We start from the raw sequence: 19,680 nt of genomic DNA, 5'->3' as shown, positions 1-19,680 counted from the left end.
CCCAGACGCGTGGACAGTCTGGTTGTCCTCCGGTGCATTACAGCCAGCCGCCTGTGTCAGTAAACACGGGGCCCTTGGTGACCAGGGTGGAGGTCGTGCTGGCGCCTGGTCAGATTGTATGGGAGGAGTGGGGGCGGGCGAGCTGAGTGGCCCTAATGGGGGAGCTGAACGTGCTGGAGATGGGAGATAAGGCTGTCTAGGAGGGGTTGAGGAAGGAAGCACGGCTGCTTGTGGCCAAACTGCAGGCAATAAATAGGCACATGCTGATGTTTGGGCTTCACACAGAGTCCGGAGTCACCCCAGCTCCTGATCAGCTGTCTCTACGGCTCAGAGAACAGAGAAATAGAGAGGGGAGAGAGAGGCAGAGGACAGGCAGAGTAAAGAGAAATAGAAAGAACAGAGTGAGAAAATAAAGAAAGCAGTGTGGTGACAGGATAGAGAGATTACAGAAAGAGAGCTAAACAAGAGAACTTCGATAGAACAGAGAGAAATAGAAATAGAGCAGAGAAATGGAGAGAGGGAGAGAGAGAAAAACCGTGTTTCTCCGGCTGACTGTCTGCATCATCCTCCAGTGTCTGGTCAACTGTGTTACAGGTAAACTGGGCCTGAAACGCCACGTTGTTTGTGGATTTTGGGGTGCCGGGATGCTGGTGTGGAGGGACAGGGTGTGGGATGGTGAGGGTCCAGAGGCTGCTGTCTGAATGCACTCTGTACGCTCTCTGTCGGGAGAGTCTGAGACCACGGGGCAGAGCCTCAGAATAACGGAACGTGCCTCTCGAATGGGGATGAGCAGGAATGTCTTTGCCGGGGGTGGTGAATCTGTGGAATTAATTGCCACAGACGGCTGTGTAGGTTTAGTCATTGAGTACATTTAAAGCGAAGGTTCATAGTTTCTTGACTAATCAGGATGTCAGTGAGTCAGGAGGAGAATGCGGTTGAGAAGGATAATAAATCAGCCATGATGGAATGGCGGACCGGACTCGATGGGCTGATTGGCCTAATTTGATCTTATGGTCTCCCCGGCTGGATCTCCTCTCCCTCCCCCACCACTCCCACCTGATTTCCTACAGTGCCCAAATGAGAGAGACGCACGGGGTTAACTTGAGGACTATTCAATCAGTGTGTAGGTTAGGGGATAGAATCTCAAATGCAGAGGAGGCAGAGGTTGAGGGGAATGAGGTTAAAAGTCAGAAAACGGAGGTCTGGAGGGAAAGAATGAGATTGAGCCTGTCCCATGAGTCAATGGAGACTGGACAGGTTGAACATCCTCTGCAAAGCAGTTGAACAGGAAAGTTTTGGCACAGTGAGATCCCACGAGTGTTGAGTTCCAGCAGTTTGGGGGGGGGGGGGGAGAGGGGGTGGAAGAAATGGAAGAGTGGAATGAGGGATGGTTGATTCTTGGAAAATTGGTATTACTCACCCTCACCAAACGGAATGGATGTGGGGTGCATCGGTTATCTCCATTTGTCATGCCAACTTGTTCCTGCATTTGGCCAATATCTCTCAACCCTTCCTCTCCATGTACCTGTCCAAATGCATTTTTAATCATTGTTATTGTATCTGCCTTGACCACTTTCTCTGGCAGCTCGTTCCACACACGGATCACACTCAAGGTGAAAACTAATGCCCTTTTAAATCTTTCCCCTCTCACTTTCAACCTATATCCTCTAATTTTAGATGGGTTTAAAATGAGAAGGAGAGATCTTATTTTAGACCTAGGATAAAGACTGTGACCATCCATCTTATCAACACCCCTGACGGTTTTATAAACCTCTATCAGGTCACCTCTCAGCCCCTTTGTTCCAGGGAAATCAGTCCCTGCCTGTCCAATCGCTCCTGATAACTCAAGCCCTCCAGTTCCACTAACATCCTCGTGAATCTTCTCTGAACCCTTCTCTGAGATCCTTGCTATAGCTGGGTGACCAGAACTACACGCAGTACACCAAGTGCGGTCTCACCAATGTCCTGTACAGTTGCTGCATGACGTTTCAGCTCCTGTACACAGCGGCCCGGCTGATGAAGAGCAGCAGACCAAATAACTTCTTCACCATCCAGACTAACGGTGTCGCTGCAGGAGGGGTGGTGAGGACGGAGAGTCCTGAAGGAGGGGTTGAGGAGGAGAGCATTGTGGGAGGGGTTGAGGAGGGAGCGATGTGGGAGGGGTGAGGAGGGAGCAATGTGGGAGGGGTGAAGAGGGAGTGCTGTGGGTGGGGGAGAGGACGGAATACTGTGGGAGGGGATGAGGTTGGAGCTCTGTGGGAGGGGTGGTGAGCAGGGAGCGCTGTGGGTGGCAGTGAGGAGGGAATGTTGTGGGAGGAAGTGAGGGTAGAGTGCTGTGGTAGGGGTGGTGAGGGAGGAGCACTGAGCTGTGGGTGGGAGAGAATTCATTGTAATATTGTCCAGTCTTTTGTCAAGCATCAGCAGGGACAATCTGTCTGACTGCAATACTTGGCCCTCAATTATTTCCATGAAAGTGTTGCCATATTTAGCAGTTTCCGAATTGCAGCTTAAAATACACCGTTGTAGCGGTGTGCTACAAACAGCGCTAAAATTACGACACGGAGTCGGTAACTGCAGTCGAAGGAAAAACTTTATTCGAAAACTTCAGCCTCACTTTTAAGCCTCTGTCAACCGGCCCCCCATGGCGAAGAGGCTCCAAAGCTCTGTGCTCGCAAACCCCCGTAGGCTATCTAATTGTGAGTCGGTTCGCATACGCTAGGAAATGAGCCGCCACATAACCCCCCCCCAGAACCGGCGATACACCCCCCAATGTCCACAGCCTGGGCCAGAACCTGCTTGGGAGGTCGGCCTCTGCGCCGAGGCGCCGGAAACTCGGCCGGTTGCGCCAGGTCCACATGGGCCGGCTTGAGGCGGTCCACCGTGAAAACCTCCTCCTTCCCCCCAACGTCCAGCACGAACGTGGACCCGTTGTTCCGGAGCACCGTAAACGGCCCCTCGTATGGCCGCTGCAGCGGTGGCCGATGCCCGCCCCTTCGTACAAACACAAACTTACAGTTCCGTAGGTCTTTGGGTACGCAGGTCGGGTGCCGCCCATGCTGTGAAGTGGGTATGGGGGCCAGGTTACCGAGCTTCTCGCGAAGTCTGCCCAGGACTGCAGCGGGTTCTTCCTCTTGCCCCCTCGGGGCTGGTAGGAACTCCCCGGGGACGGCCAGGGGCGCGCCGTATACCAACTCGGCCGACGAGGCGTGCAGGTCGTCCTTGGGCGCTGTGCGGATGCCGAGAAGGACCCAGGGAAGCTCGTCCGCCCAGTTGGCTCCTCGCAGGGCCGACTTCAGGTGACGGTGGAAACGCTCCACTAGCCCGTTCAACTGTGGGTGGTAGGCAGTGGTGTGGTGCAGCTGAGTCCCCAAAAGGCTGGCCATAGCTGACCACAGGCTGGAGGTGAACTGGGCGCCTCTGTCGGAGGTAATGTGGGCTGGTACACCAAAGCGGGATATCCAGGTGGCGATCAGGGCTCGGGCGCAAGATTCGGAGGTGGTGTCGGTGAGCGGGACCGCCTCTGGCCATCTTGTGAACCGGTCCACGATAGTCAGGAGGTAACGCGCTCCGCGCGACACTGGCAGGGGGCCCACGATATCCACATGAATGTGGTCGAAACGCCGGTGGGCGGGATGGAACTGCTGCGGTGGGGCTTTGGTGTGCCGCTGAACCTTGGCCGTCTGGCAGTGCATGCACGTCCTGGCCCATTCACTGACCTGTTTGCGGAGTCCGTGCCAAACGAACCTGCTGGAAACCATCCGGACAGTTGTCCGGATGGAGGGATGCGCCAAGTTATGAATGGAGTCGAAAACACGTCGCCGCCAGGCTGCGGGGACGACCGGACGGGGCTGGTTGGTGGCGACGTCACAGAGTAGGGTCCTCTCACCTGGGCCCACGGGGAAGTCCTGGAGCTGCAAACCAGAGACTGCAGTCCTGTAACTCGGAATCTCCTCATCTACCTGCTGTGCCTCTGCCAGTGCCTCAAAGTCTACCCCTTGGGAAAGGGCATGAACGGTAGGGCGAGAGAGCGCATCCGCCACGACATTGTCCTTACCCGAGACGTGCCGGACATCCGTTGTGTATTCAGAGATGTAGGACAGGTGGCGTTGCTGGCGGGATGACCAGGGGTCGGATGCTTTCGTAAACGCAAAGGTAAGCGGTTTGTGGTCCGTGAACGCGGTGAAGGGCCGACCTTCTAGGAAGTACCTGAAATGCCGGATTGCCAGGTAGAGCGCCAACAGTTCCCGGTCGAAAGCACTGTACTTGAGCTCGGGTGGCCGCAGGTGTTTGCTGAAAAACGCCAGGGGTTGCCAGCGACCTGCGATGAGCTGCTCCAGCACCCCACCGACTGCCGTGTTTGATGCGTCCACTGTGAGGGCGGTAGGGGTGTCCATTCTGGGATGTACTAGCATTGCGGCGTCAGCCAAAGCTTCCTTCGTTTGAACGAAAGCGGCGGCGGACTCCTCGTCCCAGGTAATGTCCTTGCTCGGACCCGACATCAGGGCGAACAGGGGGCGCATGATCCGGGCAGCTGAAGGGAGGAAGCGGCGGTAGAAATTGACCATACCTACGAATTCCTGAAGGCCTTTGACCGTGGTGGGTCGGGGGAAGTGGCGGACCGCATCTACCTTAGCGGGCAGAGGGGTTGCCCCGTCTTTAGTAATCCCGTGGCCCAGGAAGTCAATGGTATCAAGTCCGAACTGGCATTTGGCAGGGTTGATTGTAAGACCGTACTCACTCAGTCGGGCGCAGAGTTGACGGAGGTGGGACAGATGCTCCTGACGACTGCCGCTGGCTATGAGGATGTCATCCAAATAGATGAACGCGAAGTCCAGGTCCCGTCCCACCGCGTCCATTAACCGCTGGAACGTCTGTGCGGCATTCTTCAGGCCGAACGGCATGCGGAGGAACTCGAAGAGGCCAAACGGGGTGATGAGAGCCGTCTTGGGGACGTCGTCAGGATGCATCGGGATTTGATGGTACCCTCGGACAAGGTCGACCTTGGAGAAGATCCGGGCGCCGTGCAGGTTTGCCGCAAAGTCCTGAATGTGCGGCACAGGGTAGCGGTCCGGTGTGGTAGCCTCGTTCAGCCTGCGGTAGTCGCCGCACGGTCTCCAGCCCCCCGTCGCTTTGGGCACCATGTGCAGGGGGGAAGCCCAGGGGCTGTCGGACCGCCGGATGATCCCCAATTCCTCCATTCTCTGGAACTCCTCCTTCGCCAGTCGGAGCTTGTCCGGGGGAAGCCGCCGAGCACGGGCATGGAGGGGTGGTCCCTGTGTCGGGATGTGGTGCTGTACGCCGTGCCTGGGCATGGCTGCTGTGAACTGCGGTGCCAGAACCGATGGGAACTCCGCCAGGACCCTGGTGAAGTCGTTGTCGGACAGCGTGATGGAGCCGAGGTGAGGGGCTGGCAACTGGGCCGCGCCCAGGGAGAACGTCTGAAAGGTCTCGGCGTGTACCAGTCTCTTCCTGGGCAGGTCAACCAGCAGGCTGTGAGCTCGCAAAAAATCCGCACCCAGAAGCGGTTGGGCTACGGCGGCCAGTGTGAAGTCCCACGTGAACTGGCTGGGGCCGAACTGTAGCTGCACCTGACGGGTGCCATAGGTCCTTACTGTGCTGCCATTCACGGCCCTCAGGGGGGGACCCGGTGCCCTGCTGCGAGTGTCGTAACTTGTCGGAGGTAAAACGCTGACCTCAGCCCCAGTATCGACCAGAAAGCGGCGTCCCGACCTGCTATCCCACACATACAGGAGGCTATCCCGATGGCCAGCCGCCGTAGCCATCAGCGGCGGCTGGCCCTGGCGTTTCCCGGGAACTTGCAGGGCGGGCGGCAACGGCGGGCTTCTGCGCCCCACCGCTGGTGGTAGAAGCACCAGTGGTCATTGGGCCGGGGGTTAGTGGGCTCTGCGGCCGGGCCTGGACTGGTTTGCTGCCGGGAGCGTGGCTGGGAGATCTGTGCGACGGACGCCCCGCTCACCTTTTTGGCGTTCCACAGCAAGTCCGCCCGGGCTGCCACCTTCCAGGGGTCACTGAAATCCGCGTCGGACAGCAGCAGGCGTATGTCCTCGGGCAGCTGCTCCGGGAATGCCTGCTCAAACATGAGGCCTGTGTGTCCCTCGGCCAGAGACAACATCTCATTCATTAAAGCCGATGGAGGTCTGTCGCCCAAGCCATCCAGGTGCAGTAAACGGGCAGCCCGCTTGCGCCGTGAGAGTCTGAAAGTCCTGAGGAGCAGGGCTTTGAATTCCGTGTACTTGCCGTCTGCCGGGGGCGACTGTACGAACTCCGCGACCTGGGCAGCTGTGTCCTGGTCGAGGGAGCCCACCACGTAGTAGTAGCGGGTGTCTTCTGAGGTGATCTGGCGAACGTGGAATTGGGCTTCGGCTTGCTGGAACCATAGGTCCGGGCGCTGTGTCCAGAAACCCGGCAGTTTCAACGAAACCGCATGAACAGAGGCGGCGTCGGTCATTTCTGGTCCAAAAATCGTTTGGACCGTCGGGGTCACCAATTGTAGCGGTGTGCTGCAAGCAGCGCTAAAATTACGACACGGAGTCGGTAACTGCAGTCGAAGGAAAAACTTTATTCGAAAACTTCAGCCTCACTTTTAAGCCTCTGTCAACCGGCCCCCCATGGCGAAGAGGCTCCAAAGCTCTGTGCTCGCAAACCCCCGTAGGCTATCTAATTGTGAGTCGGTTCGCATACGCTAGGAAATGAGCCGCCACACCGTCTCATCCATCACACTGGCTTTAGAAATCCCAGCAGGCCAGCAATTCCATCTGTATCGTTCCCCTAACAATGCCTTGATAATCTGACAAACTCCGGAATTGGAAATTTGTCCCAAGTGGCAATCGTTTGTCCTCAAGGCGGAGGTGGTTTCTATTCTCAGACCATTGTTCCCTGCTCTCGGGGGGTGGGGGCTGGGGAGGGATGAGTGGAGTCAGTGTGGATGGAATTATTATTAACATTACATTTCCCACTGACTGCTAACATGATGCCTCACATGGTCCATCACAGAGGTCTCTTGAAGATGCCCTCTCTCTCTCCCTCACTCATTCACTCTCACACTCTCTCTCTCCCTCACTCATTCACTCTCTCTCACACTCTCTCTCTGATGCATTCTCATATACAGTCACTCTCTCTGCCTCTATGTCAGACGCACAATGTCATACACATGCATTCTCTCTCTCACGCATTCTCCCACACTCTCTTTCTCTCAGAATCAGGTTTATCACTGTCACGTGAAAGTTGGTGTTTTGTGACAGTGCAAAGACATAAAATTACTCTAAATTACAAAATAATTTGTGGAAAATAAAGGAACAGAGCTAGTGTTCATGGAGCTTCCAGAAATCTGATGGTGGAGGGGAAGAGTCTGTTCCTCAATTGTTGAGTGTGAGTCTTCAGGCTCTTGTACCTCCTCCGCGATGGAGGTATTGAGAAGAGTCTACCAGATGGTGAGGATCCTTGATGATAGATGGTACCGTCCCTCACTCTCTCACTCCTCCTCCTCCTCTCAACATATTCTCTGTTCCTCCCTCTCTTCCTCTCACACTCTCTCACTCTATTTGCTGCCCCTCAATACAGTCACTCACCCTCTCCTCTCAACTCACTCTCCTCCCCCACCCTCTTACCTCTCCTTCCGTCCCTCCCTCCCATCTCGTCACCCTTCATCCCTCCTGTCCTCTCTATCCTCTCACTTGCAATACTCATCCCCTCATTGGCCCCACATCCCAACCACTCACTCTCTTGATTTACCCCTCTCCTTTTCCCCTCCCTCTCCCTGCCACAGTACTTTCTAACACTCGTTCCTGCTCCTTTCCTTTCACACACTCACTCTCTCCCCTCCTTTCCTCTTCTCTCTATTCCCCTTTTCCATTCACATTCTTTCCTCTTCCTTCTTTCGCCCTCTCACATTCTCCTCTCCATCCCATTTTCACTTTTCCACCTCCCTCTCTCACACAGTTTCTCTCTCTCCCTCCCCTCTTCTTCTCCTTCTCTCCCTGAAGCACTACCTCCCACTGTGAAGCCTCAAAAGGGATTTTTTCTGAATGAGGGTGTGTCTCCCATTAGGAACCTCCCTCTGGGGAGAACTTCGCCCTCAGAAACCCCTTTTAAACTGACAATCTGTCTGCCAGTGATCAGTTTGCCCGGGGACCCTTTCCAGATTTGCCCCTTTGAAGGACGCTGATCCTGGGAGCTCTTGTCACAGAGGGTCTCCCCACTGGGGACTGACTCCACCATGTGGGTTGTCAGTTACAGACAGAGTCCAGAGCACAGAGAGCAAGTGCCCATGTCAGAGACACCCTCCCACATTTAATTTAGAAAGGGCAGCCTCTCCCCATCACAGTCCCATGTCAAGGGGGTATCTTGTTCGAAATGACCCACTTTGAAAGGAGAAATGTCTGCAGGACCCCTTTGAATCAGGAAATCTCTCTCAGGGACATTTTTAATCAGGAAATTCTTCCCACAGCCCCTGAGACCCCTTTTAAATAGGGAATCTCTTCCTGGGATCCCTCAAAGAGATCGACTGTTGCAAACAGGGATCACTTTCAAAAGGGATGTCTCTTTGTTTCCCCTCTCTCTTCCTCCCACACTTTCCCATTCCCTCCATCTCCTCGCTCTCGCTTTCCACTCTCTCTCTTCTCAATCCTCTCTCTCTCTCTCTCTTCCTCCCACACTTTCCCATTCCCTCCATCTCCTCGCTCTCGCTTTCCACTCTCTCTCTTCTCAATCCTCTCTCTCTCTCTCTCTCTCTCTCTCTCTCTCTCCTCTCCTCTGAATCCTGACCTGTATTCGAGACCACAGTGAGGGCTCCAGTAACGGAATGGTTCCTGTTGGCCAGTAGTGCTGCCTCTGGGGACCAACGATCAAGGGGCAGATCAGGCACGAAGATCCCTTGATTGTTTCCTGTACTGACTTCTGAGTCAGTCTGCGGGCCGTAGGTCTGGCTGGGATCCCAGTCACAGGCAAGTGTCTGTCAGCTGAAGGGAACGCACTTAGGAACTGGGAACGTCCAGAGTACGGTCCCTCCAGCAGTTAATGGGACGTAATCGGAGGCAAGAACAGAGTGTGTCTCTGTGTATCTCTCCTGTGGGGATCCTGTTTAATAGGGGGAGTCTCTCACCCGTGGGGACCCTGTTTAATGGGGGGAGTCTCTCTCCCGTGGGGACCCAGTTTAATGGGGGGAGTCTCTCTCCCGTGGGGACCCTGTTTAATGGAGGGAGTCTCTCTCCCGTGGGGACCCGGTTTAATGGAGGGTCTCTCTCCTGTGGGGACCCTGTTTAATGGAGGGAGTCTCTCTCCCGTGGGGACCCGGTTTAATGGAGGGTCTCTCTCCCGTGGGGACCCTGTTTAATGGAGGGAGTCTCTCTCCGTGGGGACCCGGTTTAACGGAGGGTCTCTCTCCTGTGGGGACCCAGTTTAACGGAGGGTCTCTCTCCGTGGGGACCCTGTTTAATGGAGGGAGTCTCTCCCCCGTGGGGACCCGGTTTAACGGAGGGTCTCTCTCCTGTGGGGACCCAGTTTAATGGAGGGAGTCTCTCTCCTGTGGGGACCCTGTTTAATGGAGGGAGTCTCTCTCCCGTGGGGACCCTGTTTAATGGAGGGAGTCTGTCTCCCGTGGGGACCCTGTTTAATGGAGGGAGTCTCTCTCCTGTGGGGACCCGGTTTAACGGAGGGAGTCTCTCTCCCGTGGGGACCCAGTTTAATGGAGGGTCTCTCTCCTGTGGGGACCCAGTTTAATGGAGGGAGTCTGTCTCCCGTGGGGACCCTGTTTAATGGAGGGAGTCTCTCCCCCGTGGGGACCCGGTTTAACGGAGGGTCTCTCTCCTGTGGGGACCCAGTTTAATGGGGGGAGTCTCTCTCCGTGGGGACACTGTTTAATGGAGGGAGTCTCTCTCCCGTGGGGACCCGGTTTAATGGGGGGAGTCTCTCTCCGTGGGGACCCTGTTTAATGGAGGGAGTCTCTCTCCCGTCGGGACCCTGTTTAATGGAGGGAGTCTCTCTCCGTGGGGACCCTGTTTAATGGAGGGAGTCTCTCTCCCGTGGGGACCCAGTTTAATGGAGGGAGTCTCTCTCCCGTGGGGACCCTGTTTAATGGAGGGAGTCTCTCTCCTGTGGGGACCCAGTTTAATGGAGGGAGTCTCTCTCCCGTGGGGACCCAGTTTAATGGAGGGAGTCTCTCTCCCGTCGGGACCCTGTTTAATGGAGGGTCTCTCTCCCGTGGGGACCCTGTTTAATGGAGGGTCTCTCTCCCGTGGGGACCCTGTTTAATGGAGGGAGTCTCTCTCCCGTGGGGACCCTGTTTAATGGAGGGTCTCTCTCCTGTGGGGACCCAGTTTAATGGAGGGAGTCTCTCTCCCGTGGGGACCCAGTTTAATGGAGGGAGTCTCTCCCCCGTGGGGACCCGGTTTAACGGAGGGTCTCTCTCCTGTGGGGACCCAGTTTAATGGAGCGAGTCTCTCTCCTGTGGGGACCCTGTTCAATGGAGGGAGTCTCTCTCCTGTGGGGACCCTGTTTAATGGAGGGTCTCTCTCCTGTGGGGACCCTGTTTAATGGAGGGAGTCTCTCTCCTGTGGGGACCCAGTTTAATGGAGGGAGTCTCTCTCCTGTGGGGACCCTGTTTAATGGAGGGAGTCTCTCTCCTGTGGGGACCCTGTTTAATGGAGGGAGTCTCTCTCCCGTGGGGACCCAGTTTAATGGAGGGAGTCTCTCTCCTGTGGGGACCCTGTTTAATGGAGGGAGTCTCTCTCCCATGGGGACCCTGTTTAACGGAGGGAGTCTCTCTCCTGTGGGGACCCAGTTTAACGGAGGGAGTCTCTCTCCCGTGGGGACCCAGTTTAATGGAGGGAGTCTCTCTCCCGTGGGGACCCAGTTTAATGGAGGGAGTCTCTCACCCGTGAGGACCCTGTTTAACGGAGGGAGTCTCTCTCCCGTGGGGACCCAGTTTAATGGAGGGGGTCTCTCTCCTGTGGGGACCCTGTTTAATGGGGGGAGTCTCTCTCCCGTGGGGACCCAGTTCAATGGAGGGTCTCTCTCCCGTGGGGACCCTGTTTAATGGAGGGTCTCTCTCCCGTGGGGACCCTGTTTAATGGAGGGAGTCTCTCTCCCGTGGGGACCCTGTTTAATGGAGGGAGTCTCTCTCCTGTGGGGACCCTGTTTAATGGAGGGAGTCTCTCTCCTGTGGGGACCCTGTTTAATGGAGGGAGTCTCTCTCCTGTGGGGACCCAGTTTAACGGAGGGTCTCTCTCCTGTGGGGACCCTGTTTAATGGAGGGAGTCTCTCTCCGTGGGGACCCTGTTTAATGGAGGGAGTCTCTCTCCCGTGGGGACCCTGTTTAATGGGGGGAGTCTCTCTCCTGTGGGGACCCAGTTTAATGGAGGGAGTCTCTCTCCCGTGGGGACCCTGTTTAATGGAGGGAGTCTCTCTCCCGTGGGGACCCTGTTTAATGGATGGTGTCCTTCCTTTGATACCCTGTTTAATGGATGGTGTCCTTCCTTTGATACCCTGTTTAATGAGGGGTTGCTTTCTTCCACTGGGTCCCTGTTCGATGGCTGTACATCTCTTTCTCAGAGACCCGTTTGAAACTGTGGTTGTGGGTGTGTGTTTGTGGGGGGTGGGTGTTGGTGGTGGAGTTTGTGGGAGGATGTTTCCCTTACCAGGGTGCCCAGTTCAATGAACCTCATCGGTTGAGTGACCAGTTTTCTATTTCTGATCTCACAGTTTCAGCGAAGCTGACCCTCACTCCACCAAATGGGAAAGTCGCACTGGGAGGCAGCAAGACTTTCATCTGCAAAGGTCAGTACTCGCACACACACACAGACACTCATTCATTCACAATGCACATCTACTCACACTTACACACAAACTCACGTGCACACTTACACGCTCATAAACTCAAACTCAGAAACATACACACACACACACACACACACACACACACACACACACACACACACACACACACACACACACACACACACACACACACACACACACACACACACACACACACACACACACACAGTCACTCCTGGGACGTGGGGGACAGAGATGAGGTTGGCCTCACTCCTGCTCTGAAGCCCTGTCCTTCTCTCTCTCACCAGTGGATAAGGGAGATCCTTACTCCATTCTCTGGTACATTAATGACAATGAGGTGGAGGAAGATGACCACATCCACATTGAAACGAATGAATACCAATCCCAGTTGAAGATCATCAATGCCGATCCGGAGGTGAACGGGATTTACCGGTGCATGGCCAGTCTGGAAAATGGCGAAGAACTGCAGAAATCCATCACCATCAGTGTTATACGTAAGTGGGTCAGAGTCATTTCACCAAATCAACAACTGAGCTCCCTGGACAGAGAAATGTCCGACTCCCAGACCAGGTGTTACTGACAGGAGGGGCCGTCCTGACCAGCAAACAACCAACCACCCCTCCCACGGTGCTCCCTCCTCACCGCCCCTCCCCACAGCATTCCCTCCTCACCTCCTTTCCCACAGTGATCCCTCCTCACTGCCCCTCCCACGGTGATCCCTCCTCACTGCCCCTCCCCACAGCATTCCCTCCTCACCTCCTTTCCCACAGTGATCCCTCCTCACTGCCCCTCCCACGGTGATCCCTCCTCACTGCCCCTCCCACGGTGATCCCTCATTGCCCCTCCCACGGTGATCCCTCCTCAACCACCCCTCCCACGGTGCTCCCTCCTCAACCACACCTCCCACGGTGATCCCTCCTCACTGCCCCTCCCACGGTGCTCCCTCCTCACTGCCCCTCCCACGGTGCTCCCTCCTCAACCACCCCTCCCACAGTGATCCCTCCTCACTGCCCCTCCCACGGTGCTCCCTCCTCAACCACCCCTCCCACAGTGATCCCTCCTCACTGCCCCTCCCACGGTGCTCCCTCCTCAACCACCCCTCCCACAGTGATCCCTCCTCACTGCCCCTCCCACGGTGCTCCCTCCTCAACCACCCCTCCCACAGTGATCCCTCCTCACTGCCCTTCCCACGGTGCTCCCTCCTCAACCACCCCTCCCACAGTGATCCCTCCTCACTGCCCCTCCCACGGTGATCCCTCCTCACTGCCCCTCCCACGGTGATCCCACCTCAACCACCCCTCCCACGGTGCTCCCTCCTCAACCACACCTCCCACGGTGATCCCTCCTCACTGCCCCTCCCACGGTGCTCCCTCCTCAACCACCCCTCCCACGGTGCTCCCTCCTCAACCACCCCTCCCACAGTGATCCCTCCTCACTGCCCCTCCCACGGTGCTCCCTCCTCAACCACCCCTCCCACGGTGCTCCCTCCTCAACCACCCCTCCCACGGTGCTCCCTCCTCTGCCCCTCCCACGGTGCTCCCTCCTCAACCACCCCTCCCACGGTGCTCCCTCCTCAACCACCCCTCCCACAGTGATCCCTCCTCACTGCCCCTCCCACGGTGCTCCCTCCTCAACCACCCCTCCCACAGTGATCTCTCCTCACTGCCCCTCCCACGGTGCTCCCTCCTCAACCACCCCACCCACAGTGCTCCCTCCTCACTGCCCCTCCCACAGTGATCCCTCCTCACTGCCCCTCCCACAATGATCCCTCCTCACTGCCCCTCCCACGGTGCTCCCTCCTCAACCACCCCTCCCACAGTGCTCCCTCCTCAACCACCCCTCCCACAGTGATCCCTCTTCAAACACCCCTCCCAGAGTGATCCCTCCTCACCGCCCCTCCCCACAGCATTCCCTCCTCACTTCCTCCTCCCACAGTACTCCCTCCTCACCCCCCCACAGCATTCCCTCACCTCCCTTCCCACAGTGATCCCTCCTCACTGCCCCTCCCACAGTGCTCCCTCCTCAACCACCCCTCCCACAGTGCTCCCTCCTCAACCACCCCTCCCACAGTGATCCCTCCTCAACCACCCCTCCCACAGTGATCCCTCCTCACTGCCCCTCCCACGGTGCTCCCTCCTCAACCACCCCTCCCACAGTGATCCCTCCTCACTGCCCCTCCCACGGTGCTCCCTCCTCAACCACCCCTCCCACGGTGCTCCCTCCTCACTGCCCCTCCCACAGTGATCCCTCCTCACTGCCCCTCCCACAATGATCCCTCCTCACTGCCCCTCCCACGGTGCTCCCTCCTCAACCACCCCTCCCACAGTGCTCCCTCCTCAACCACCCCTCCCACAGTGATCCCTCCTCAACCACCCCTCCCACGGTGCTCCCTCCTCAACCACACCTCCCACGGTGATCCCTCCTCACTGCCCCTCCCACGGTGGTCCCTCATCACTGCCCCTCCCACGGTGATCCCTCCTCAACCACCCCTCCCACGGTGCTCCCTCCTCAACCACCCCTCCCACAGTGATCCCTCCTCACTGCCCCTCCCACGGTGCTCCCTCCTCAACCACCCCTCCCACAGTGATCCCTCCTCACTGCCCCTCCCACGGTGCTCCCTCCTCAACCACCCCTCCCACGGTGATCCCTCCTCACTGCCCCTCCCACGGTGCTCCCTCCTCAACCACCCCTCCCACGGTGCTCCCTCCTCAACCACCCCTCCCACAGTGATCCCTCCTCACTGCCCCTCCCACGGTGCTCCCTCCTCAACCACCCCTCCCACAGTGATCCCTCCTCACTGCCCCTCCCACGGTGATCCCTCCTCACTGCCCCTCCCACGGTGATCCCTCATCACTGCCCCTCCCACGGTAATCCCACCTCAACCACCCCTCCCACGGTGCTCCCTCCTCAACCACACCTCCCACGGTGATCCCTCCTCACTGCCCCTCCCACGGTGCTCCCTCCTCAACCACCCCTCCCACGGTGCTCCCTCCTCTGCCCCTCCCACGGTGCTCCCTCCTCAACCACCCCTCCCACGGTGCTCCCTCCTCAACCACCCCTCCCACAGTGATCCCTCCTCACTGCCCCTCCCACGGTGCTCCCTCCTCAACCACCCCTCCCACAGTGATCTCTCCTCACTGCCCCTCCCACGGTGCTCCCTCCTCAACCACCCCACCCACAGTGCTCCCTCCTCACTGCCCCTCCCACAGTGATCCCTCCTCACTGCCCCTCCCACAATGATCCCTCCTCACTGCCCCTCCCACGGTGCTCCCTCCTCAACCACCCCTCCCACAGTGCTCCCTCCTCAACCACCCCTCCCACAGTGATCCCTCTTCAAACACCCCTCCCAGAGTGATCCCTCCTCACCGCCCCTCCCCACAGCATTCCCTCCTCACTTCCTCCTCCCACAGTACTCCCTCCTCACCCCCCCACAGCATTCCCTCACCTCCCTTCCCACAGTGATCCCTCCTCACTGCCCCTCCCACAATGATCCCTCCTCACTGCCCCTCCCACGGTGCTCCCTCCTCAACCACCCCTCCCACAGTGCTCCCTCCTCAACCACCCCTCCCACAGTGATCCCTCTTCAACCACCCCTCCCAGAGTGATCCCTCCTCACCGCCCCTCCCCACAGCATTCCCTCCTCACTTCCTCCTCCCAAAGTACTCCCTCCTCACCCCCCCACAGCATTCCCTCACCTCCCTTCCTACAGTGATCCCTCCTCACTGCCCCTCCCACAGTGCTCCCTCCTCAACCACCCCTCCCACAGTGCTCCCTCCTCAACCACCCCTCCCACAGTGATCCCTCCTCAACCACCCCTCCCACAGTGATCCCTCCTCACTGCCCGTCCCACGGTGATCCCTCCTCACTGCCCCTCCCACGGTGATCCCTCATCACTGCCCCTCCCACGGTGATCCCACCTCAACCACCCCTCCCACGGTGCTCCCTCCTCAACCACCCCTCCCACAGTGATCCCTCCTCAGTGCCCCTCCCACGGTGCTCCCTCCTCAACCACCCCTCCCACAATGATCCCTCCTCTGCCCCTCCCACGGTGCTCCCTCCTCAACCACCCCTCCCACGGTGCTCCCTCCTCTGCCCCTCCCACAGTGATCCCTCCTCTGCCCCTCCCACAATGATCCCTCCTCACTGCCCCTCCCACGGTGCTCCCTCCTCAACCACCCCTCCCACAGTGCTCCCTCCTCAACCACCCCTCCCACAGTGATCCCTCTTCAACCACCCCTCCCAGAGTGATCCCTCCTCACCGCCCCTCCCCACAGCATTCCCTCCTCACTTCCTCCTCCCACAGTACTCCCTCCTCACCCCCCCACAGCATTCCCTCACCTCCCTTCCCACAGTGATCCCTCCTCACTGCCCCTCCCACAGTGCTCCCTCCTCAACCACCCCTCCCACAGTGCTCCCTCCTCAACCACCCCTCCCACAGTGATCCCTCCTCAACCACCCCTCCCACAGTGATCCCTCCTCACTGCCCCTCCCACGGTGCTCCCTCCTCAACCACCCCTCCCACAGTGATCCCTCCTCACTGCCCCTCCCACAGTGATCCCTCCTCTGCCCCTCCCACAATGATCCCTCCTCACTGCCCCTCCCACGGTGCTCCCTCCTCAACCACCCCTCCCACAGTGCTCCCTCCTCAACCACCCCTCCCACAGTGATCCCTCTTCAACCACCCCTCCCAGAGTGATCCCTCCTCACCGCCCCTCCCCACAGCATTCCCTCCTCACTTCCTCCTCCCACAGTACTCCCTCCTCACCCCCCCACAGCATTCCCTCACCTCCCTTCCCACAGTGATCCCTCCTCACTGCCCCTCCCACAGTGCTCCCTCCTCAACCACCCCTCCCACAGTGCTCCCTCCTCAACCACCCCTCCCACAGTGATCCCTCCTCAACCACCCCTCCCACAGTGATCCCTCCTCACTGCCCCTCCCACGGTGCTCCCTCCTCAACCACCCCTCCCACAGTGATCCCTCCTCACTGCCCCTCCCACGGTGCTCCCTCCTCAACCACCCCTCCCACGGTGCTCCCTCCTCACTGCCCCTCCCACAGTGATCCCTCCTCACTGCCCCTCCCACAATGATCCCTCCTCACTGCCCCTCCCACGGTGCTCCCTCCTCAACCACCCCTCCCACAGTGCTCCCTTCTCAACCACCCCTCCCACAGTGATCCCTCTTCAACCACCCCTCCCAGAGTGATCCCTCCTCACCGCCCCTCCCCACAGCATTCCCTCCTCACTTCCTCCTCCCACAGTACTCCCTCCTCACCCCCCCACAGCATTCCCTCACCTCCCTTCCCACAGTGATCCCTCCTCACTGCCCCTCCCACAGTGCTCCCTCCTCAACTACCCCTCCCACAGTGCTCCCTCCTCAACCACCCCTCCCACAGTGATCCCTCCTCAACCACCCCTCCCACAGTGATCCCTCCTCACTGCCCCTCCCACGGTGCTCCCTCCTCAACCACCCCTCCCACAGTAATCCCTCTTCAACCACCCCTCCCAGAGTGATCCCTCCTCACCGCCCCTCCCCACAGTATTCCCTCCTCACTTCCTCCTCCCACAGTACTCCCTCCTCACCCCCCACAGCATTCCCTCCTCAACCACCCCTCCCACAACGATCCCTCCTCACCACCCATCCCACAGTGATCCCTCCTCACCCCCCACAGCATTCCCTCCTCAACCACCCCTCCCACAACGATCCCTCCTCACCACCCATCCCACAGTGATCCCTCCTCACCCCCCACAGCATTCCCTCCTCAACCACCCCTCCCACAACGTTCCCTCCTCACCACCCATCCCACAGCGACCCCTCCTCACAGCCCCTCCCACAGTGATCCCTCCTCACCACCCCTCCCACAGTGATCCCTCCTCATCACCCCTCCCACAGCGATCCCTCCTCACCACCCCTCCCACTGTGATCCCTCCTCACCACCCACTGTGATCCCTCCTCACCACCCCTCCCACAGCGATCCCTCCTCACCACCCCTCCCACAGCGATCCCTCCTCACCACCCCTCCCACTGTGATCCCTCCTCACCACCCACAGCGATCCCTCCTCACCACCCCTCCCACAGTGATACCTCCTCACCACCCACTGTGATCCCTCCTCACCACCCCTCCCACTGTGATCCCTCCTCACCACTCCCCACAGCGATCCCTCCTCACCACCCCTCCCACAGTGATACCTCCTCACCACCCCTCCCACAGTGATCCCTCCTCACCACTCCCCACAGTGATCCCTCCTCAACCACCCCTCCCACGGTGCTCCCTCCTCACCGCCCCTCCCCACAGCATTCCCTCCTCACCTCCTTTCCCACAGTGATCCCTCCTCACTGCCCCTCCCACGGTGATCCCTCCTCACTGCCCCTCCCCACAGCATTCCCACCTCACCTCCTTTCCCACAGTGATCCCTCCTCACTGCCCCTCCCACGGTGATCCCTCCTCACTGCCCCTCCCACGGTGATCCCTCATCACTGCCCCTCCCACGGTGATCCCTCCTCAACCACCCCTCCCACGGTGCTCCCTCCTCAACCACACCTCCCACGGTGCTCCCTCCTCAACCACACCTCCCACGGTGATCCCTCCTCACTGCCCCTCCCACGGTGATCCCTCCTCACTGCCCCTCCACGGTGATCCCTCCTCACTGCCCCTCCCACGGTGATCCCTCCTCACTGCCCCTCCCCACAGCATTCCCACCTCACCTCCTTTCCCACGGTGATCCCTCCTCACTGCCCCTCCCACGGTGATCCCTCATCACTGCCCCTCCCACGGTGATCCCTCCTCAACCACCCCTCCCACGGTGCTCCCTCCTCAACCACACCTCCCACAGTGATCCCTCCTCACTGCCCCTCCCACGGTGCTCCCTCCTCAACCACCCCTCCCACGGTGCTCCCTCCTCAACCACCCCTCCCACAGTGATCCCTCCTCACTGCCCCTCCCACGGTGCTCCCTCCTCAACCACCCCTCCCACAGTGATCCCTCCTCACTGCCCCTCCCACGGTGATCCCTCCTCACTGCCCCTCCCACGGTGATCCCTCATCACTGCCCCTCCCACGGTGATCCCACCTCAACCACCCCTCCCACGGTGCTCGCTCCTCAACCACACCTCCCACGGTGATCCCTCCTCACTGCCCCTCCACGGTGCTCCCTCCTCAACCACCCCTCCCACGGTGCTCCCTCCTCAACCACCCCTCCCACAGTGATCCCTCCTCACTGCCCCTCCCACGGTGCTCCCTCCTCAACCACCCCTCCCACAGTGATCCCTCCTCACTGCCCCTCCCACGGTGATCCCTCCTCACTGCCCCTCCCACGGTGATCCCTCCTCACTGCCCCTCCCACGGTGATCCCTCATCACTGCCCCTCCCACGGTGATCCCACCTCATCCACCCCTCCCAAGGTGCTCCCTCCTCAACCACACCTCCCACGGTGATCCCTCCTCACTGCCCCTCCCACGGTGCTCCCTCCTCTGCCCCTCCCACGGTGCTCCCTCCTCAACCACCCCTCCCACGGTGCTCCCTCCTCAACCACCCCTCCCACAGTGATCCCTCCTCACTGCCCCTCCCACGGTGCTCCCTCCTCAACCACCCCTCCCACAGTGATCCCTCCTCACTGCCCCTCCCACGGTGCTCCCTCCTCAACCACCCCTCCCACGGTGCTCCCTCCTCTGCCCCTCCCACAGTGATCCCTCCTCTGCCCCTCCCACAATGATCCCTCCTCACTGCCCCTCCCACGGTGCTCCCTCCTCAACCACCCCTCCCACAGTGCTCCCTCCTCAACCACCCCTCCCACAGTGATCCCTCTTCAACCACCCCTCCCAGAGTGATCCCTCCTCACCGCCCCTCCCCACAGCATTCCCTCCTCACTT

At 59.1% G+C, this 19,680-nt stretch overlaps 1 protein-coding gene across 1 annotated transcript in view; it reads left to right on the top strand.

The window, feature by feature from the left end:
- Nucleotides 1–267: 267 nt before the first annotated feature.
- The window catches only part of ncam3 (neural cell adhesion molecule 3), a 44,276-nt gene continuing 24,863 nt past the window's right edge, over nt 268–19,680 (top strand). Inside the window, exons 1-3 of the mRNA XM_059957458.1 lie at nt 268–594; nt 11,719–11,793; nt 12,102–12,308. Of these exons, the coding sequence (XP_059813441.1) occupies nt 510–594; nt 11,719–11,793; nt 12,102–12,308 (367 nt within the window). The 5' untranslated portion in view covers nt 268–509. The remainder of the gene's footprint in view (nt 595–11,718; nt 11,794–12,101; nt 12,309–19,680) is intronic.

The sequence above is a fragment of the Hypanus sabinus genome, assembly GCF_030144855.1.
Source record: "Hypanus sabinus isolate sHypSab1 chromosome 1 unlocalized genomic scaffold, sHypSab1.hap1 SUPER_1_unloc_6, whole genome shotgun sequence".
NCBI lineage: Eukaryota > Metazoa > Chordata > Chondrichthyes > Myliobatiformes > Dasyatidae > Hypanus > Hypanus sabinus.
This window is presented reverse-complemented; position numbering and strand designations above follow the sequence as displayed.